The sequence below is a fragment of the Callorhinus ursinus genome, unplaced genomic scaffold, assembly GCF_003265705.2.
Source record: "Callorhinus ursinus isolate GAN/ISIS: 27379988/994484 unplaced genomic scaffold, GSC_fseal_2.0 scaffold52, whole genome shotgun sequence".
In the NCBI taxonomy this organism is placed as follows: domain Eukaryota; kingdom Metazoa; phylum Chordata; class Mammalia; order Carnivora; family Otariidae; genus Callorhinus; species Callorhinus ursinus.
Window position 1 is genome coordinate 6464283 of NW_027397114.1, and position 21298 is coordinate 6485580.

The window sequence follows — 21298 nt, forward strand, 5'->3', positions numbered from 1 at the left end:
CGCCGCCGCCGCCCAGGTGAGTCCGCCGCCTCTGCCCGCGGGGCCGCCCGCCTGCTGCGGGGTGTGTGCGTGAGCACCTGCGACGCTGCGGGTGTCTGGAGGGGGGAGAGGTGGCAGGAGGGGACATCGGTGGGGGCGGGGAGCGAAGGGCCCAGGCTGAAGGTCAGGAAGGAAGATGCAAACTTGCTCTCTGCGTCCCAACCTGAGTCCTCAGCCTCTCGGGTTCGTTTATGAACTCGGAACGCACGGTCTTACCTGGGACAGCTCAGCCTCTGCAGAGCCAGCCCCCCCTCCCCCCCCCCCCCCCCCAGGACGCTTCTGGCAGGGCGACTTCACAGCGACTCTTCGGGTCAGCCCGCTTCCCCTGCCAGTCATATTCTTCTGTTTGCTCCCTAGTTTTCCTGGTACTTTCTCACACTCTGCTTTTCCATCTATGTCCCCTGCAGACACTTTCTCAGCACTCCCCTCCACTCTCTGTCTATACTGCAGTCTCAAAGCAGAGCTGCCCTCAGTGACCCTGGAATACAGGCACTAGCCCACCGGCAAGTGTAGACGCACCTTGATTACAATTTGAAGGTGAGAAATCTTATCTGGGGAGACCTCCAGCTGCAGAGACGGAGGCCGAGGTGGTGACCAGGCAGGTGTATTGCTGAGGCCTTGCCCAGGCCTGGCGCTGGGCCTAGGGTCCCCATCCATCAGGGCTCCTGGAAGAGAGCAGAAGTCCCTGGAATCTGAGCTGCCAGGCCCAGCTCCAGAGTGGTTTTTCCTGGAGTCCTGCCTCAAGGTCTTTGGACATGTTGTTTACTAGCAACTGGGTTCTGTTGGGGAAGTCGTGGAGGAAAATGGAGTTAGCTGGCCAGCTGCTTGGGCGCACAAAATGGCTGCAGGGGCCTGCCCTCAGGGAGCCCTTGACCTGGAGCGTGAACTGGAACTGCTGAGTGAATTAGGTAGTTTCATGTTGTTGGGCCTGGATTTCTGAACACAACGACATTAAACCACCCGACTCACGGCAGTTACTGCTCCTCGCGTAGCTGGAGGAGTGGGGAGCTGGGGGGGAAAGTAGAGTGAGGGCTAGTGTATCACCCTTGCGAAGTCGTGAGGAGGTCTGAGGTACCTCACCCAGAAGCAGCAAGGATGTTCCCCCAGAGGAGAGATCTGGGAAGTTTCTAGGGTGTCTTTCCACTTCTGTATCTTTTCGTGTGCGTTGGGAGGGAAAGGGGGAATGGGGAGCATTCCACTCACCAGAGGCACCTTGCTGGGCTGTTCCACAGAGCCAAAGAAAATGGTGGTTGGGGTTTCAAGCTTTCTGTCTTGGGATCTTGGGCTCCTGTCTACATTTAGATTTTCCAGAGTAAGTCTCTCCAACTTGGCAAAATGCTTGCTTTCGAGAGAAATGGGGGGGGGGTCCTTGAGGTCTCTGTAACCCTTGGAGGGGGGAGAGGACTCCACTTCAACAGGAAACTTCAGGTCCTTGAAGAGGGCTCAGTATGTCCCATTCTGAAAAGGAAATATCAGGATCCCTTGTCGCCTCAGCCTGTGGGCCTCCAGGGTCCTTCCTAGGGCTGCCTAGTGGGGCAGAAGTGGGTCAGAAAATGTCCTACCTTTCCCAATCCCTCAGCTCCTTCCCCACAAAGTGGCCAAGGCTTCCCCATAGACCTTGGGGCTGGACTGCAGGTTTACCTTAGGTCCCAAGGGCCACCCACTGGGAGAGGGGCCTGGCTTGCCTGCTACAGGGGAGCCCCGGCTGTTGGGCCCTTCATTCCAGACTTAAGGACTGACTGGAGATGGAGCAGAGCTGGGGGCAGGGGCAAAGCTATGATACCCTCTTTGACCCCAACCCATTCGAGGCTGCTGGCTCTCTGCCCAGGAAAGGAAAAACTGGAAGTACCGGAGGAAGGAGGGGGACGGTCCAAAGCATAAGCTAACTTTTGTTCCCAAACTTTTCCCCCCTGCTTGAGGCAGAGGAAATGTGGAAAGGGGCTGGGAAAGAAGCCCCGACCGGATGGGGCTCCGGCGCCAAGCTGACCTGGGGGGGGGGTCTCTGAACAAGGGGCATCTGCTGGGAGTGGAAGGGCCCTTGGGAGACCCACCCCCAGCCCTGGAAGAAATGCAGCCTTCAATCCACTGTCCTGGTGGGCAAAGGCTAACAACGCTGTTCCTTGACATTTTCTTGTTCTCCAGCCTGGGTGAAGGTGGTCTGGAGCGTCTTACTGCCTTACCTTACTTCTCTCTGGGCCTCTCACAAACCTGCCCAGCCACTGGGATCCTGGAGCCTGACTGTCTTCCATCCCTGGTGTCTCTTGGCCACCCCCTCCCAGGAACAGTGCTGTAAAAAGAAAAAAGGGGGATGTTAGAGAGAAAAGAGGAAATAAAGTCTTTGGAAAGCAGAGAGTTTTACAACAGCCACAGGTTTTATGGAAGCAATTCCGTAATAACCTTCTACCTGCTCAGCTCCTTTCCGCCCCGCCTGCCGCCCACCCCGTTTGGCCTCCTGGATGCCCCCTCCCAAAAAGCCAGCCACCCCCACTGCCTTCCATGTCCCTGATGGCTGAGAGTTGGTAAGAAGATTCCTGAGGTCTGCTTGGGCTGCTGACCTCTCTGTTCCTCCTTTCACCTCTGACATCCTGGGAGGGAGATTTGGCAGGAGATTTCGTTACTTTACAATTAAAATCCCCACTTGGAGGCTTTGGAAGCACTGAGGTTTGAACCCATGGGTGTAGATTCGATGTGATCCGTTTTAGAGGCTCTTTTGGATAAAGGCTGAAGGTTCTGGGGACCAGGGTTTCTTCCCCCAACCCCCCTCCCCCAAGCAAGCATCCCCACACCTCTTTCTTTCCCAGAGTGGGTCTGGACTCTGGGTCTGCGTCAGAAGAAATATCCCCGGTTGGTTGGGGACATAGACGTGGGGACCTTTCTAATTTCGTTGGAGACAGCAGGGCTTTGTATGACCCCTGCAGTTACCTGAGGGCTTTCACATTGCACTCACATTTGCCCACTGGCCAGATTCACACTTGTGAGGGACACACTTGTGCACAAGTATGGTGCCTTGATTCTTATGCCCATCTCTACCGTAAAATAGGCATCACACGATGCACACTGTCCCTGCACTTATGGGTGAGATGTGCAGTAAAGGATGTCATGGTCAAACCAAAAAGTCACAAAATTTCATGACCTCTCCTGGGCCAATTCGAGTCATTTCCTTCACCTTTCAGAGAAATATTTTAGGAGAAAGTTGTAAAAGAATTCAAATTTAAGTTACATGCTCTTGTTTGAGGATACGGTAAATATTTTGCTTGAATATCAAGTCAACAGGAGATTTTCAAACAAAGCTTCCTAATCAGATAATGTTTTATAGCCAAAATTCAAGTACACGAATACTCAAGTTTTCATCCTTTCCATAGGTGTGTGATTGTTATAAAAATGTACGCAACAATTTTTGGGTAATAGATCTTCTTATATGAACAGAATTGTAAACCCACATCATTCATAGGGGTTATACACGCATCCACATATGCACCATTGGATCTTCTATATGAATGCCCAAGCACATCCAGTATTATAGTTGGGCATATTTATTTATTACATAGTCTATACACAGCATAGAGCACAGCACATTTGCACACTGGGTCCCCATAAATAAATATTGATTTGAAATATACCTATAGGACACACACGTCTATCCAAATACAACATGCATAAATTTCAGCTTAGCTTATCAATTATCAAAGTTTAAACACAAACTTTCCCCCTTTTCCCATTTATTGTTTTTCTTTTTGTTTTTCCTTCTCTCTTTTCCTTCCCTCTGTCTAGATTTTCTCTGTCTCCTTATTGACAAGAATCTTTCCAAAAGCCACCCCTGTAACACAGGCACTCACCGGTTGGGCTGGTCCTGGCCAGGGTTGGCCTCTTCTCTCCCCACCTCGGCCTCGCTCTTGGCTGCTCTGGGCCCCAGTGTGGCCCAGGGTTGCAGCTCTCCCCTGCCTGCCCTTCTCTGAGCCACTAGTTCCTGGCCCTAGCTGTGTTCAGGCGCGGCTCCTGTGCTGGGAATGGCTAGAGGCTGCGAAGGAAGGCAAGGTTTTCCTTCTTTCTCTTTAGGATCTAGGGTGGGATGGGGAGCAGTTTGCTCTCCGGACAAAGTGATCCTCCCACTCAAGCAACCTCTCCATTAAACATCTTTAGAAGCTGGACTCCAGGGGCGGCGATCCTGTTTGCCTCCCTCCTCCACTGTGGGTACCATTGTTTGGGAGAGGAAACAAGGTTCTCAGGGCGTCCACAGACCCTCAGAGCACCCAGACAAGGGGCTCCTTCCCAGCTGACACTTTAACCCTTTCCCTGAGCTGGAGTTCAGCTCCAGTTTGGGGCAGCAGTGTGTTCTAGAAAGCCTGGCTAGGATGGGACTATTGCTTGATGCATCTGCATCCCCACCTGGAGGGAAGAGAGCTGGGGTGTAGGGTCCAGGGTGTGGGTGCTTGCTCATTCCCTTTGCTCCAGAGTTCCCTCTCCTGAGAAGACAGAGACCTCAAAACCTGTCATTTTGAAATTGTCCCCACCCTCCAGTTTTATGAGCAAAGGCAAAGCTCTGGTCTCAGGAAAGAGGCCTGGGTCTCCTCCTTACCCAGCACCTGGGAGCTACCAGGGCTTAGGAGCAACTCCCCATACAGACAGCAATTCACAAACTTAGCCCCCCTCCGCTGGGACTCTCCACCCTTGTGGGGCACAAGTCCTGAGCCCAAATGTTCTTCCTCTAACTTCTTCCCTAAACTAAGTGTCCCTCTTGACTTCTCTCTTATTGCAAAGAGAGGCAGCATCAAAGTCTGGGCCAGGAATGGGAACCAGAAGGGCTGCAGTCAGAGCCCAGCGCCTGCACAGCCTGGGTCTTAAGAACAGCCCAGCGCTGTGGCTTTTCTATAAATAAAAAAGGCCCTGCCCACAGTCCATATGGCCTTTTGGGCCCTAATTTATATACTACAGAAAGTCATATACTCAGCCCGCCATGCTTCATAACACCATTATTTATGGCAGGAGAGGGTTTTTTTTTTCTTTGAAGAATATATTTATTACAGGTAAAGCCAACAGCAGACTCCATACGTCTGGCAAATCGAGAACAGGTGCTTTGCCTTAACTGTGATTCATTCGCTCTGCGAGCAGCTTTCTCGCTGTCGAGTCCGGGGAGCTCCCTGGACTTTCCCAAGCGTCCAACCGCTACTTAGAAGAATTTGCATCGGATTTTTGTTTCCCCACTTGGGTCCCATGGAAAGAGCAGATCTTCACGCCGTTTGGTTCCGGATCTGCTGGGCTGTCGCCCTCGGAGAGCTGGGGTGGAAGAGGAGGGGGCCGGCTGGGCGCTGGCATTGATCTTTAAAAAATCATTTTGAAATCGCCATAATGTGAAGAAATATGGCGCTTCACCCTCGTATTTCACACGTAATGACACGAGATGGCTTCATTTGGAAAAGAAAAGCGGGCGGGAGTGTGTCTGTGTGTGCGCGGAGGTGATCCGCAGCCTTCTGCATGGCAGAGGGGTACATGGCCAAAAAGATAAAACCTCAAATTAGAAAGGCCCCGCTTTTGTTAAAAGGACAGGCCTGGTTGAGGGCCCAGGGCCCGGCAATGCTGAGAAAACCCACCCCAGCCGGCTCCTAAACCCACCGGGAGGAGAATCGGGTCTGGCCAGGGGCTGTGCCTCCCTGTGTGCCTACATCACAAGAAGCAACTGTACCCAGGGCAGAAGCTGGAGGAGCAGCGGCTGGGAGATGAGCCAGAAAGCCAGCCGGTGGCCCCAGGGGAGTCCCAGCGCAGAGCCGCATAGTAGATACCAATAAAACGGGCTATCTGAAAGCTCCAGCCAGAGTTCACAGGAGGGAAGGCGACGGGTGGTCGGGAGACTGACCCGCAGGCTCTCTGTCTACACTGGTACCTAATACCGATATTTGGAAATCTATCAGGACGGCAATGCCGGTCGAGAGGAGCCATCCAGAAGAGGCAAAAACTCACTGGTCCCCTTCTTCCCTGGGTGTCAGGGGAAATAACCATGGGACCCCTGTCCATACTCTGCTCTGTGGACACCTTAGGGAAGTTCCCTTAACCCTTTCTCACATTCAGCTCCCCCAATGGGCAATTTTAAGGGCCTGGGTGGTTATCAGGGGAGGGAAGGAGTCATGGCTATGCCCCGACCCCCGGAACACCATACTTCCCTCTGAGCAGGGCCAGAGAGAGGCCCTAGAAATTTAAAGGAGCTTTGGCTAGTTGTATTAAACTCTTTCAGAGGCTCAACTTTCCAGAGCCTGATGAATACCTTCAACCTCATGTAGGTTCTAATTTTAGGATAACTGAATTTTAGGACCAGATCATTGGACACGCACCCCCTTTAATTCCCCTGTCTCCTGTCTCAGCTCCGGAGGGGTCAGGAGAAGCTCCCAGGCCTGTAAACCTCCCAACATAGTCACAGAGAACCCTCCAAAGCAGATAACGCCCTATAACCCCCCAACTTCTCCCCCATCCCCTTCACTTCATCTCCAATGGATTGCCGCTGCACTGCCGTTTAATAAACATCTTGTGTCAAGGGGACAGAGGAGAGGAAACGAGGCCTGCGGCGTGGAGTGGCAGTGCCTTTGGGGGGGGGAGAGGACCACCTCCTCTTTAATTATGCTGTGGGCCTCTCGGTCTGCGCCCCAGGCTGGCTCCCTCCCTCCCTCTGCCCAGCTCGCCCTCTCTTCCTCCCGGACCCGCCTGGGGAGAGGGCTCCACAGCCTGCATCCCTCCCGAGGCAGCCCGCTGCTTTCCCTCCGCCTCTCCTCCGCCCCCGCCGCCCCATGTCGAGAACAACCCCCCTTCCCGCAAAAGGGGGGGAGCGCGGGCGGGCGGGCGGCCGGCAGCTCAGGCTGAGGTTACGTGGCCGCTGGAGCCCTGACGTGATAGCACATTGCATCAGCATAAAACAATCCATCCTCGATATGGAATGCGGTGCGGACGGATGACAGCGAGAGCGCAGCCCCCTCGCCCGATTGATTTATGTTGGAGCTGACGCTTTATCAGGCAGTCGGAAAAACTTTGACCAATCATTTTGCAAGGAGCGCTGAGCCGGGCTGCTCCACTGTACTTTGTTGGCTGAGAAGTTGAGCAGGGGGTGGGGGTGGGAGGGTGGGGGGCTGGGGGGGTCGCGTCCGAAAGCCCTCACACCGGTCTGGGTGCCACCTCTCCCTGCTTGGGCGCCGCCGCGCGAGCGCTTCCCTTCCCCCTGCGAGCGCCCGGATAATGTCTGAGAATGTCCATTTCTGGGACGCTTAGCAGCTATTATGTCGACTCGATCATAAGTCACGAGAGTGAGGACGCTCCTCCAGCCAAGTTTCCTTCCGGCCAGTACGCGAGCCCCCGGCAGCCGGGCCACGCGGAGCACCTGGAGTTCCCCTCGTGCAGCTTCCAGCCCAAAGCGCCGGTGTTCGGCGCCTCCTGGGCGCCGCTGAGCCCGCACGCGTCCGCAAGCCTGCCGTCCGTCTACCACCCCTACCTGCAGCCCCAGGGCGTCCCGCCGGCCGAGAGCAGGTACCTCCGCACCTGGCTGGAGCCGGCGCCGCGCGGCGAAGCTGCTCCGGGGCAGGGCCAGGCGGCAGTGAAGGCGGAGCCGCTGCTGGGCGCGCCTGGGGAGCTGCTCAAACAGGGCACGCCCGAGTACAGTTTGGAAACTTCGGCGGGCAGGGAGGCCGTCCTGTCTAATCAAAGACCCGGCTACGGGGACAATAAAATTTGCGAAGGAAGCGAGGACAAAGAGAGGCCGGATCAAAGTAAGTTATAAAAAGTGAGGAAATACCAGGCCGAAGGCCAGGCGAGGGGGAGGGGAGGGGAGAGGCAATAAACTGCGGACAATGTGAAGGGAGACCGCGGCGGTGGCCGGAGAGCGAGCGGGGGAGGAGGGAAGAGGGAGCAAGGAGGCAAGCAAGCGGGGTGCCCCCGAAGGGGAGACAGGCCGCTGGAGGAGCGCCGCCCCCACGGCTCCGCGTCCGGGAGGGGAACTGGGGCGCAGGCACCACCTCGCTGCTCTCTCGGCCTCCCTTCCCCCCACTCCCCCGGGGCTCGGGCTCAGAGCCCGGGGAGGAGGCTGACGACGGCCGGCCGGGGAGAGGGGCTGGCGGGGCCGGGGACCGGGCGGCAGCCAGCGAGGCCGGGAGCCCGCGCGGGCGAGGCCGGGAGCGCACGGCGCTGCTCGGGGCCGCGCGGCTGGCAGAGCTCCCCGCGCCACGCGCAGACCGTAAAAGCCGGCCAAGGGGAAGTGGGAGGGGGCTCATTAGGATTTTATTTGCGATGCAACAGCTTGGCGGAGGATCGTTCGTAGCAGATCTCGCGCAGTAGCCGCTCAGGGTCCGCAGCCGGCGCCGGGAGGGGCGGGGAAGCCCAGGACCCGGTGACTGAGCCCCCTCCCCGGATGCGCCGGCCCCTCCCCGGGAGCCTTCCCTCCGGCCCCCCCCCCCTCGCCTCCTAGGCATCCTCGCCCGGGTTGCAGCTTCCTTTTCTGCAGCGCCCGCTGAGCTCCGCGGGCTCCCTAGCCCCAGCCGGAGCTGTCCGCCTCTCGGGGAGTCCGGGAATCGCTTCTGAACTTCGGGGCCGACAGCCAGAGTGGAGAAGGAGAGATCCCAAAGGGACCCTGGGGAGAGAAAGGGTGGGGGGGGGAGAGGCTTGCGGAAAGGCGGAGAACTTTACCCTCCGATGGTAGTTACTCCTCATCTCCCACTCCTCCAGAAGCACCCCCGCCAGGAACCCAAGTCTGGCTAATTTCCAGGAGGTGCTGCTGGCTGGATGTGGAGGAGGGGGGAGTCTCATATTTTCCGTTTGTAAGGTTGAGACAGGCACATTGGTTGGGGGCTCTTAGCTCCAAACAATAACCCCCAGGCTGGCCGGAACAAGTCCTCACCCCTTACTCTTTTGGGGGAGCGAGGGTCAGATTTTTTTTCGTCTCTGCTTGCCCTGCCAGATTTCCCATGAACATAGTGGCCCACAGGCCCTTTGGGGCGTCCTCGTCGGCTGGAGGACAGAGGGCTGTCCCACTCCGCTGAGGTCCCTGCAGGGTGCTACCTCCTCCAGCCAGCCGGGGTTAAGAACCAGAACTAGCGTTTGGGTAACCCGGGCTCTTCCCAAAACCTCCCTGCTCACACCCAAACAGACCCCCCACCCCAAACCCCCAAACTCTGCCTGGAAAGCCCATTACTGCAAGGCCGTGGTTTGGCTAGGATCAATTATTAACAGTTTTTTTCCTCTTTCATATTTAATGTGGCTGCGGGTCCCATCCCAGGCAATCACATTAAGGAAATAGCACTGCAAATTGGTAAGACACGGTACTTAGTGTAGGAGGAACCAGATTATTTTTAAAAAATATATTCAGTGCTTTTCATTTGGGGATAAGAATCTAGCAAAGGGTGGCTGTTATTTTTAATTGGCTCTGCTTTATTTGGCAACTTTTCTGAGTTCAGGAGGGTAGGGAGAGAGATGGTAAAGGAGACAAGCCTGTATATATTTTTGTTTCCTCTTCCCCCCCCCAATTACCCCTTTCTCTGCTCTTCCTCACATGGAACCAGTTGGAGTTAGGTGTGCTCTGAAGGGCTTTCTGTTACCCCCACATCATCCACGGCTCCCCACCTTGGGACTGGAGCAATCTTGCTTCCCAATTTCCCTGAACTTGCTTTAACCAAACTGCGAGCTGAGCAGGAGCGGAAAAGGAGAGACTATTGCAACCATAAGTTATCTGTGAGCCCCTGGCGCTCCCTTGTCCACAGGCTGGAGTTGATAAATGGTTGCAATTGGGTTGTATGTGAATTGGAGTGTGTTGGATGTTTGCGTCTCTAAGTGCAGACCCATGTTTGCGGTGTGTGTGTTGGGGGGGGGACAAGTTATCTACAGACACACATACCTGCTGCCATGTGGCCAAGGGATGCAAGCTTGTGATTAAGGCAGGGTGCACTCTGACTGGGCTGGAGAGCCAGGAGGTCTCTCGGCTGTGGCTGAACAGAAGCCGCTCTCCCCCAGCCCAACCCTACTCTGATGCCCCCAGATCCAAGGCCAGGACCCTCCAGGGCAACCACCTCTGGTTAGTCTGATGATGCCAGTGTGTGTGTGTGGGGGGGGGGTGCTTTAGCCATGCTGGGCTTTGACCTCAGTCCTGATCAGTGGGGACCCAAGTGGAGAAAGAGATTGAGAGAGGACCTGAGGCAGGCAAAGCTTTGGAAATGCTGAGAAGCCTGGTACGTGTTTGGCTCCACTCTGTTCAAGTAACTCTCACCTGAAGGTGTCATTAGCAACTCCTGGCCCATCTCTGGGATGCCTTCTGGGAACTTGAAGGCCCAGGTCCCCTCTCTGCAATGCAAGGTGAGGAGTGGAGGCCAAGGGTACGTCCTCTTGGAAGGAGAACATGGGGGCCTTCCATCCCCCCTTCCTTTCTTTGATTCTATCGCTGCTTCTCTTTCAGCCAACCCCTCCGCCAACTGGCTGCACGCTCGCTCTTCCCGGAAAAAGCGCTGTCCCTACACCAAATACCAGACGCTGGAGCTAGAGAAGGAGTTTCTGTTCAATATGTACCTCACCAGGGACCGTAGGCACGAAGTGGCCAGACTCCTCAATCTGAGTGAGAGACAAGTCAAAATCTGGTTTCAGAACCGGCGGATGAAAATGAAGAAAATGAATAAGGAACAGGGCAAAGAGTGAAGACCCCCCCCAGCCCTCCCCGCCCCTTCCCCATCTCACACGTATTTATAAGTGATGGCTACAGGGCCAGTGCTGTCTGGGATGTATTCAAGTGAATGGGGAAGGGAGGCTTTCTCCTCCAAGTCCTTTTCTGCATCTAGAGCGTCTCCTTTCCTCTCCCCCTTTACCTGTCCTTCTCTTCTCCCTGAGCCTCAGAAGGAAGTTTTGTTGATTTAGAAGGTAGACATGTAGTTGGCTTCTAACAAGGTGATGGGCCACAAGGAAAGAGAGACCCTAGTCAAGCCCCCCTAGCAATCCCCTTAATTTTTCTGGGAAGCCCCCACCCCTCACTTCCAGCCTACCTATCTCCACCCCCTACCCGCACCCACCCCAAAGTCACCCAGGGACACTCCAACTGCACACAGCCCAACAGAAGCCCACATACATAAAGCCTGGAGTCCACAGTAATAACGGGGAAAGCTCACAGCCAACACTCAATGAAGTGACACCCCAAATTCAGACCATCGCACCCCAAATCTGGCAGAACAGCCCTCAGACCCCCAGCAAGCCCAGATTTTACCTTTGACACAAGTAACACATCGAGAGGATGTCTAGAGACACATTCCTGAATGAGGCTCTGTAGCCCAAAGGGCTCAGCATCACAATACCATCTCTATGGAATCCCCAACTGTACCCCCTCTGGACCCAAGGGCAAATGGGGGTAAACTCAGCCCCCAAGCTGGGGGGCTAGAAGGGGCAAGGAAAGGCAGCAGTGGTCTTATGAAGGTATCCTAGGACTTATGAAGGTGTTCCACACACACACACATTTTGTTGCAGGAAATGTTTAATTCTGCATGTTGTTTTCCTCTCCTTCCAACAAAAGGAGGTCAAATCGTGGGTCGTAAGCCTTGACAATGTCGTCTGTCTGTTCATCTGTGCCCCGCTTGACAGAGACTGTAGCTTCTCTTGCTCTCCACCGGCCCTGCATCCTTCCACATCCTTCCCAGCTCTGAAATCAACTCTGTTCGGCCAAATCCACCTTGCACCAGCGAGTCAAACCGCCCCTTGTAGAAACCGCCCCCCCCATCCACCCTCCATCCCCTGCTAGCTCAACCCTACTAGAGACAGGAAAGCCAGGTCAGGAGAGTCCTATTGAGAATTTATTGTGAATCGATTCCTGAGCTCCCTTCCGGGATAACTTGTGGAGGACCGGGAGGAGCAAAGGCTCCAGCGCGGGGAGCCTGGCGCATTCCTCCCCATCCTGCCCACGTCTCGACCCAAGCGGAGGAGCCCCGGGCTCGGCGGCTGCCTGCCCCAGCGCAGAACGAGACCTGCCCCGGCGCCGGGCTTTGCCTCCCGCGACTCGGGCCTGGATGGCGGTCCGCTCGGCTGCTGCGCGCAGTTCTGGGCAACGCGGTCCCGCGTGCAAAGGAAAGAGGCGAGATGGCACCTAAGCATCGGCCCGAAGCTCACTCTCTGCTTCCCTTCTTCCCCCCTGCTCCCCCATCTGTCCAGTCCCCTTCAATTCCATGAACTCTTCTTGCTCCTGCTTCTCCCGACCCTGCAAGGGGACATTCCAGTAGAACTTTTTTTGCTTTGTCGGTGACTGTCGTGAAATTGTGCTGTGTTTTGTGATTTCTTTGGGGGTGATCGTATCGTCTGTTTTCAGTTGTCGCTTATATGGGAGGGTTGTGGGTGGGAACGGGGAGGGCAAGGGGCCTAGAGCTCTGTTTCTTTTGGAAGAAAAAAAAAACAAGAAAAAGAACAAAAAAATATATATCACTCTAGAAAATAAATCTCTCTTTGTGTCTCATTCTGTGTTGGCTCTCCTCACCTGGCCAGAGGTAGAGGTCCTAGTTCCAAGAGGGCAGCTTGGAAAAAACAGAGACTCCCGGGCCCAAGAGGTGTCTCCTTAGACCTTGCAGAGCAAGCTTCCTGGTGGAGCTGAGAACTGGTCTGGACCCAAGGTCCCAAGACCTCTGCTTAAAGTGAGCAAGAGCCTTCCAGCGGGAGAGCTGGAAGACCGGAGGGGGATGGAAGGAAAGATGAGTGGTTTGGAGAGGGGTCTTGTCTGCAGGAAGCAATATCTTCCTCCAAAGTGGCACTGGAGACCTCCCTACCAACTCCAGAGCCAGAGGGAAGGCAAGGCCTGCCCTGCTACTCCTGGAAGCGGTTCCTCTCTCAGCTGCCCAAGAACATCAGCTTGGTTTGGGCACTAACTTCCTTCACCCATTCCCTGCAGCCAGGCTACTGAGCATAGATAGAGGCCTTAGGAAGACCAGGCTGTCCTTCCTTCCGCTCAAAAGGAGTGAACCTCTGAGGGTTCTGGCCCCCACCTGGAATGTGAGGCTGGGATTTGAGCCACAAGGGTAGCAGTCTTGGTGGAAAGCGGGTGGTTTGGTAAGGGGAGAGGCCTGGACAGGCAGCTCCCGTGGATAGGCAGGGAGAGGAGTTTGGGAGTGCAACAGAAGTGTCTCTGGAGGGGGGGGGGAAATCACTCCCCAGTCGGACCCCAAAACCAAATTTGGTTGCCAGAGGCACCTTTCTGTCCCCATCAGACCGTGGTGTCCCCTCCAGAGCCTCTTAGGAAGATCGCTGCTCCCCGCGGCCTTGCCCGTCTCAGCCAGGCGCTCGGATTGGGCTTCTGCCCGCCCGGCTGGCGCTGGGGAACCGGCCGGCCGCCGGAGCCTCCCGCCAGGCCCACCCCAGCGGCGCTGCAGCCCGCCGAGCCCCCGAGGGTTGGGGGAGAGGTGGGGACAAAGCGTGGCCCGAGTGAGAGGCGCCTGGAAGAGAAAAGGCCAGGCCTACCCCTCTCCAGCGAACGAAAGATATAATCGGACAGATAGCCAAAGGCAGGAGAAGGCGAAGCTCCCGGGTACGGCACTGGGTACGGTCCCCGGGACCGCATCCTCTGAGGAGGGTTCCATTCAGGTTATAAAATGAATCTAGCTTTAGAGCTTGTGTAGACTAGGCTCCCTCCCCATCCTGGGCGCCCTGGAGCCAGCCGGCGCGGAGGGTGAGCCGAGCAGGCAAGCTTCTGCCGAGAGGAAAGGCGAAGGCACGGCTGGAACCGGACGGAGAGCGGCGGGGCGGGGGGCGAGGCCTCCCGGGGAAGCCTCTGGCGGCGTCTGGGTCCCGAGCCCGGGGTGGCTTCTTTAAAGACAAACAAAGGCGAAGATGCGGAGGCTGGGAAGCCGGAGATGGGGAAATCTGTTGTCATAAAAGAGAGCGAGAGATTCAGAGAGGGAGACCGCGAGAGTGCGAGACGGAGAAGCCGGGAGAGGAATTCAATGCCGTGTGCGCAGCAATAAAAGAATATGACCGCTATAAAAGTTTATAGCGTATAAATTTCTGAAGGTTAAGAAACTAAACAGCAGCAAAGCAAACAGTGAGGGGAAACTTTCCGGAGCTGAGAGAGCCGCAGCTGGGCCTGGGCTCTGGGGCTGGCGGGCGAACGGGTGGGCCAGGCTCCGGAGCCCCTACCCTCGCCCGTCCGGGGCCGCGGGGCTTGGGGTTTGCGGGGGCCGCCCAGGGGGCAAAGAGGGGAGAAGGGGGACTGGGGAGGGAAGAACATTTTGTTGTCACGCAAGCTTCAGAGAACGCAATTCGGACTCTTCTCTTTGTTCTTCACCCCCCCCTCCAGAATCGGGCGTCATAAACGAGAAGCCCCCTGCGCACACGCGCGCGCGCACACGCACACACACACACAGGCGCGCGCACACGCACACACGGGTCCGGCGGGGCCAGACGTCTGGGCGCGGGCAGACTCTTGATCCTTTTACAGCCCCTTCCCCCCCCCCCCCGCCCCCCCCCCCCCCCCGCAAAAAAAGCCCAATTGTTTCTCCTCAGATTTTGAAACAATCGTGTTGGGTTTGAAAAGTGCTCGGCTCCCCCCTTTTACGGGCCATAAAGGGCGCACTGCCTGGCGGTCTCCGCCAGAAATTAGGGGCTTGTTGGGGGGCGGGGGTCAGTACGAGAGGAAAAAAGCTTATGGTTTCTTTTTTCCCTCCTTACCCCCCTCGCCTTTTTTTTTTTTAGCTTATCTGCACAATTTCATGAGCCATTTCCTGATTTCCGATGTCTTTTCTCTCGCCTGCTCTCGTTTCCCTCCCACTTTTCTGCTAATAATGAAAGTTTCTCCCGCTTGTCGCCTCGGTGGCTGGCTCTCGGGAGAAACTGGCCGAGCCGATGGTGGCGGCGGCGCCTTTTCTCAGGATGGCCGCTAGATGGCACCCTTGCTCCACGCGAAAATCCCCGGAGCGGCGGCTGCGGGCTCTGGCTGCTGTACATCGCACCTTGGGTCGGCCCTGAGTCTGTGAACCGAGCGCTACCAAAAGTCATGAATAATTTGCGCGTAATAAAAATATAGGGTTCATTATGGCCGTTCCCCCCATTTTATAGATTTCAGGCATAGCGTATTGCGCCCCCCCAAATGGTCAATTTTCTGAGTTTTCCCCAGGAGGAGGTCTCAGTGCTTCTCACCTAGTTTCTGTGGTCGGTGGGGCAACAAATGCATGAAAACGGGGAATAGTAATAATAATAATAATAATAATAATAATAATAATAATAATAATAAAAGAAAAATGGGCAAAATAAAAGAGGAGAATTCGTTCGGAAAAATGAGATTTTCCGGGAGGGGGGCTAGAGGAATATCTGCGGATGCGGGTGAGCAGGTCAGGTGAAAGGGGCGAGCGGGCAGAAGAAGGTCGGATGGAGAGGAAGCTGCCCCGAAACGGGATCAGCAGCAGAGGGAACCGGGCGAGCCAGCCCGAGGTGTGCGTGGTACACCTTGGGGGGGTGGAGTGGATCTCCGGCTTTGGTGGGGATTCGAAGGTGCCCAAAGCGGGCGGAGCGGATCAGCACGGACAGAAGCTTCTGAGCCTTTGTACGCGTCCCGGGCTGGGCGCGCGCCGGGTGAGCCGGGCGCGGGGCAGGGGCTCCCCAGGACTGCGAGGCGCGGGGAGGTCTCATATGTTTTCTCGGTTGTTCTGCGCGCCCCAAGTTGGGCAGCCCAAAAAGTGTGCGTTTGCCGGATGGATGTGGGGGCAGGCACGGCGGCAGGAAGCAGGAGCCCGATTCTCGCCGCGTTCCGTGGTTTCCAGGTGGGAGCTCGGACTCCGTGCGCCACGGCCCCGGCAAACCTAGGGAACAAGGGTCCTTTCGCAGTTTAGCAGCTGGAGGCCTGGATTCGGGCAATTTTCCTTCTGAGACCCGCGCGCTGTCTGCCCATAACCCCTTTAATTCCAAATCTCCCATTTCCTCCCGGCCCAGCCTGATCCGTGTCCCCCATCCGGACAAACCTGCCTGAGAAACACACAGCCCCCTCCTTAAAATTAGCCCTGCCGCGGTCTCTCTTCTCTTCCCCCAGGACCTGGTGCAAAGAAGCAAGCGGAGTTTCTCAACTTGAGTTTCTCTAATAAATCTGCGCTCCGTTGGGTGTTTATAAATTATCTCCTCGCTCTTTCTTGTTTTTTCTTATAATAGAAACATTTTCCTTCCATCAGGAATTTCTGGCACGGTGTAGGGATGATTTAGAACAAGCCATTGCATTTCTCCCTCACCGGTGAGTCCTCAAATCATGACCATAAAATCCCCCGCACTTGATAAAAATGTTCTCTTCGGCAACAACTTAACTCTGCCTTCGGCTGCCTCACCGCCCCCTCAGCCTCGCACTGAAAATCCAAGACCCTGGTTCTCTCCCCTCCTCTTCTCTGTTCCCTCTCAGCCCCTCTCCCATTCTCCCGATTCACTTTTGAAGGACCAAGTGGCTCTACTGGGAACTTCCCCTTGGAAAAAGCCGATGGTTTCAATTTTTACAAAGGTGGGGGTAAATGGGATCCCCCCCCCCCAAAGCACCCTTCCAAAAGCAAACCACTGTCTGGTGAATAAACAATGGCTTGAATGTTTTTGTGAAGCCTCTACCTTTGTTACTAGAAATTTTCCTTCTTTCTCCCTCTCTCTCCTTCCCTTCTTTCTTTCCTTTCCTTGGCCAGTGAGCCGATTCAGGAGGCCATTGGTTGGAACCCCGAGACTGGGGCCTTTGAAAACCTGGCCACCACCCTCAGTAGGCCAGGCAGGCTGGGGAAGGCAAAGGCAGGAGGGGGTGGTACCCACTCAGCTCAGCGAGGTAGGCTGTGCCTCAGGCCCCAGGTCCTCAGGTCTGGAGAGAGAGTTGGGTTTAACTACAGGCTCCCCAGGGGGAGAGAAGAGAAAATGGGGGACTCTGTGGCCTTGCTGCATCCAAATCCCCTCTACCCCAAGGTCAGTTTAGGTAGTGACGATGGCTCAAAGGCCACTGAAAGCTAAAAGTTCCCCCGCCCCATACATACACTCTGCAGCCTCTACCTAGAGCAGAGGTGAGGACAGGACCGCAAGCCTCAAACCAAGCACCTGGGCCTCAGTGTCCCAGAGTGGCCTCCGTGGCCCTTCCCTCCCTTTGATGTGCTCATGGGCTAGGTGGTGCCCCCTCACCCTAGGGTGCCGCAGAAGGTGTGGGGGGCTGGCCTGGAAGGTTGGGGAGCCCGTTGAGCTTGGTTAGTAGGTCCCAAGGCCTGGGTGCAGGAGTGGGACAGCCCAGAGGGGTGTCATCCTGCCAGTGGCACCAGGCCCCTCTCCCATCACACAAAGTTGGTCCCCCAAAGCGCTGACTGGAGACCCTCCTCTCCATCCCAGCACTTCTCTCCAGGCCAAGGAGGTTGTGCACAACTGCAGATTTGGCGGTTGCTGGGCGAACTTTGCTCCCTGCTTCACCACTGCCCATTAAGCAGAAAGTTTCTGTCCCCCCTCCTGATCCCTCCTCATGCCCTGCGGGACCCCTTCTCCAGAGAAAATCCTTGCTTGTTTGTTGAATGAGGGAAAGTGGGTGCGTGACCTGGGGGAACAGAGAGGAGGTGGTTTGGGGGCTGTGGGGGGGTGGGTAGGGGCAGGTGCTGGCCCCAGCTGAAGGAGGTGAAAATCTCCGAAAAGTCACCGTTTGCGCCGAAAAAAACCATAATCGTTCTCATTTCGGCTTCGTCACCCCCACCGCGCTGCAGTCGGGCGGCGGGGCGTTCGAAGCTGCAGTTTTATAGCTGTAGAGGAAAGAACTCGTAAAATGCTAACAGCTTTTATGCGCTGCGGCATAAACAACAACAGACTCTGGCTTTATTGCGTTTTATAGTTTGTTAAAGAGTTTACAGCCGTTTTTTGGGGGCCGGTTACCCAGCCAATTCCCTCCACACGATAGTTAAACCTTTATCAATAATAAGGAAATTGATCATTAAAGCCTTAAATATGACTACCTCGTTTGTTTGAAAATATGTTTAGGAGAGGAAGCTGTATGATTTGATAACTTGTATTAAAATACCAATTACATTTATAGGACCTTTTAAAACTCGGCGCAATTAAACCGCGTTCTTTTACATTTTTCCGAAGCGACCCTGACATTTAAAAAGACTCCAACTGCCTCGTTAAAATCGCGAAATTAACAGCGTGCCTACGCCTGGCGCGTTGTGTATGTGTGTGCCTGTTTTTTTCTGTGACTCCCCCACATCAGTCTTTGGGGGTGGTCTGCGAAGGTATTTGATTTGTTGTGAGGCGAGAGATATGTCATTAATGTAGGTAGTTAAACAGATTTAATCCGTATTCATTCTCTCTCTCACCCCCTCTTCCCTCTCCCCCTCTCTCCCCCTCTCCCCCTCGCTCTCCCTGGGTGTTTTTTTTCTTCCCCTCCTTTTTTTTTTTTCCCGCTCTCTCCTCACTCCCTGGCGCTCTCTCGCTCTAGCTCTCTCTCTCGCTCGCTCTCTCTCGCTCGCACCCTCGCTCTGCGTTCTGTCCGGGAGGAGTACGGAGAAGCCAATAGGATGCGGGGTCTCTAATGGATGCAAATGATCATGAAAAGACAGTGCAAAATATGAAACAACTCATTTGCAGGGAAGTAAATCACCGAAAACTGTTTATGAACTGGCATCCCTTCTTCGAAATGTAAAGCGAGGACCTCTTTAAGTGGCGGTATATTTTTGTTTGGGGGGTGGGGGGTGGGGGGAGGGCGAGCGAGCCGCGGCTGCCATGCAAGCTTAGACTTTTGGAGGCTTCGCTGTCCTTTTCTATTCCTGGAAATCACAAAAAGTGTGGCGGCTTCGAGATCTTCTTCGCCTTTTCTTTCTTTTCTTTTTTTTCCCCCTCCTCCCTTTCCCTCTCCTTTCCTGGCGAGGGTGACTAGGAGCCGGCGAATCCGCGTTTTTTTTCTCTCTCTCTCCCTCCCTTTCCCCCTCCCCACCCCCTCCCCAACAGCCCCCAACTACAGCCGCCGCCGCCGCCGCCGCCGCCTCAAAATTCAATAAAATGAGCTCTTATTTCGTCAACTCACTGTTCTCCAAATACAAAACCGGGGAGTCCCTGCGCCCCAATTATTATGACTGCGGCTTCGCCCAGGACCTGGGCGGCCGACCCACCGTGGTGTACGGTCCCAGCGGCGGCGGCAGCTTCCAGCACCCGTCGCAAATCCAGGAGTTCTACCACGGGCCGTCGTCGCTGTCCACCGCTCCCTACCAGCAGAACCCGTGCGCCGTGGCGTGCCACGGGGACCCGGGCAACTTCTACGGCTACGACCCGCTGCAGCGGCAGAGCCTGTTTGGTGCGCAGGATCCAGACCTGGTGCAGTACGCCGACTGCAAGCTCGCGGCCGCCAGCGGCCTGGGCGAGGAGGCCGAGGGTTCAGAGCAGAGCCCGTCGCCCACACAGCTCTTTCCCTGGATGCGCCCGCAAGGTGAGCTCGCGTCGGGGCCGGCCGGGGGCGGAAGGGAGACCGGAGGGCCCGAGGCCGGGCAGCGGGCCGGGCAGGCCCGGAGCATTTCCCCCAGCTCCTGGGAGAAGTGCCTGCTCAGGTCCGATCGCCTCCCACTTCTTTCCTCCTTCCTTCCTCCCTCCTTCCCTCCCTTCCTCCCTTCCTTCCTCCTTTCCTTCCTCCCTTCCTTCCTCCTTTCCTTCCTTCCTTCCCTCCCTCCTTCCTCCTTCCCTCCCTCCCTTCCTCCCTCCCTCCCTCCCTCCCTTCCTTCCTTTCTTTTTTGTTTCCCTTGAAGGGGGGTCGCTAAGGGACATTTCCTGAATCCATAAACCCCTCACCCTGCCTTACTTTGCTTCTTCTCATCCTTTTTTCCCCCTTTTACTGTTTTATGGGGGTAGTGGAGAGAGGGTGGTGGGAGTGGGGGCGCTCAACTTTTGCACTTCTCAATTGCTTTATAGTTTAATTACCCTGAAGAAACTTTTCTTCTGGGGCAGAGGCTCTGGGGGCTTTTCAAGGTGGGTCCATTCGTCCCCATCCCGGCTTTTTTTATTCTTATTGCCCCCCCTTCACATCCTTCCTTCTAAAGTTTATGGCACTTTTAATAGATTTGAACCACCCCCACCCAACTCTCTGGTGCTGGTTACCAGAGGAGGGGGCTCCCCCCTTCTGGCTCCCTTAGATCCAGTGCTGTCTGATCCCTCTCACCACCACCACCACCACCACCACCACCCCCCCGCGACCGCTGACCGCGGCCTCCCAGCGCCCCCACCCCTGCACGGGGCAGAAGGTCCCCTGCCCTTATTATACTGGTCTCCTAGGCTGGTTCACGAATCTTCCAACCTTCTCCGTCTCTGCCCCCTCCCCCACCCTCCCCTCCCCCCCCGCCCCCGTCTCGCCTTTTCCCCCCTTCCCAGCAGCCGCCGGACGCAGGCGAGGCCGACAGACCTACAGCCGCTACCAGACCCTGGAGCTGGAGAAGGAGTTCCTATTTAATCCCTATCTGACTCGCAAGCGGCGGATCGAGGTGTCGCATGCGCTGGGACTGACAGAGAGACAGGTCAAAATCTGGTTCCAGAACCGGAGGATGAAGTGGAAAAAAGAGAACAACAAAGACAAGTTCCCCAGCAGCAAATGCGAGCAGGAGGAGCTGGAGAAACAGAAGCTGGAGCGGGCCCCGGAGGCGGCGGACGAGGGCGACGCGCAGAAGGGCGACAAGAAGTAGGCTCCAGCTGGGACTGCCAGGGCCGCGGCGCCCTCCGTCCGTGGGCCCCCCGACCACGCCACGGCCGTCGCCCGCCCCCGCCCGAGAGAGCTCTGGCCCCGCAAGCGGGGCCCGGAGCCCGGCCTCCCGCCGCAGCGTCCCCCGCCGCGCCAGTCCCCGCTAGTGGTAGTATCTCGTAATAGCTTCTGTGTGTGAGCTACCGTGGATCTCCTTCCCTTCTCTTGGGGGCCGGAGGGGGGGGTGAAGAAAAGGATTTTAAGCAAGGACTCCCTCGCCCTGCGAGGGTGAGCGGCTGCGGCCTGGCTGAGCCCCCCACGCCCCCGCCCCGTGTAAAAAGCCTCCTTGTGCAATGGTCTTTTTTCCTTTGAACGTGCTTCTTTGTAATGACCGAGGTACCAATTTCTGCTAAGTTCTCCCAACAACATGAAACTGCCTATTCACGCCGTAATTCTTTCTGTCTCCCTCTCCTTCTCTCTCTTCTCTCTCTCTCTCTCTTTCTCTCTCTCTCCGTCCTCATTTCCCCCTCCCAACCCCTCTCTCCCCGCTGCCCTCCCTAGCTCGCTGGCTTTCTCTCTTGCTTCTCTCTTTTCCTCCCAACCCCCCCCCCCTTTGGTTTGGCAATTTCGTCTTAAGTGTTTCTCAAA

General features: G+C 56.0%; 2 protein-coding genes and 1 long non-coding RNA gene across 5 annotated transcripts; all 3 read left to right on the top strand.

Moving 5' to 3' along the window:
- Nucleotides 1–217: 217 nt before the first annotated feature.
- On the top strand, nucleotides 218–2459 carry LOC141370974 (uncharacterized). Its single transcript, XR_012375520.1, has 3 exons — nucleotides 218–349; nucleotides 447–576; nucleotides 2182–2459. It is a non-coding gene; the product is annotated as an uncharacterized lncRNA (long non-coding RNA).
- Nucleotides 2460–7199: 4740 nt separating this feature from the next.
- Nucleotides 7200–18635, top strand: HOXB9 (homeobox B9). 2 transcript variants are annotated; one of them, XM_073883702.1, is made up of 2 exons: nucleotides 7200–7781; nucleotides 18431–18635. In XM_073883702.1, the coding sequence occupies exons 1-2, from the start codon at nucleotides 7265–7267 to the stop codon at nucleotides 18535–18537; spliced, it is 624 nt and encodes a 207-aa protein (XP_073739803.1). In that variant the 5' UTR covers nucleotides 7200–7264; the 3' UTR covers nucleotides 18538–18635. The 2 variants fall into 2 exon arrangements, with proteins under 2 accessions (XP_073739803.1, XP_025715138.1); XM_025859353.2 differs by lacking the exon at nucleotides 18431–18635 and adding an exon at nucleotides 10454–12464.
- Nucleotides 18636–18877: 242 nt separating this feature from the next.
- Nucleotides 18878–21298, top strand: HOXB8 (homeobox B8). 2 transcript variants are annotated; one of them, XM_025859301.2, is made up of 2 exons: nucleotides 18878–19414; nucleotides 20347–21298. In XM_025859301.2, exons 1-2 carry the CDS (start codon nucleotides 18991–18993, stop codon nucleotides 20652–20654), a joined length of 732 nt encoding a protein of 243 aa, XP_025715086.1. In that variant the 5' UTR covers nucleotides 18878–18990; the 3' UTR covers nucleotides 20655–21298. The 2 variants fall into 2 exon arrangements, with proteins under 2 accessions (XP_025715086.1, XP_073739890.1); XM_073883789.1 differs by having other exon boundaries at nucleotides 20350–21298.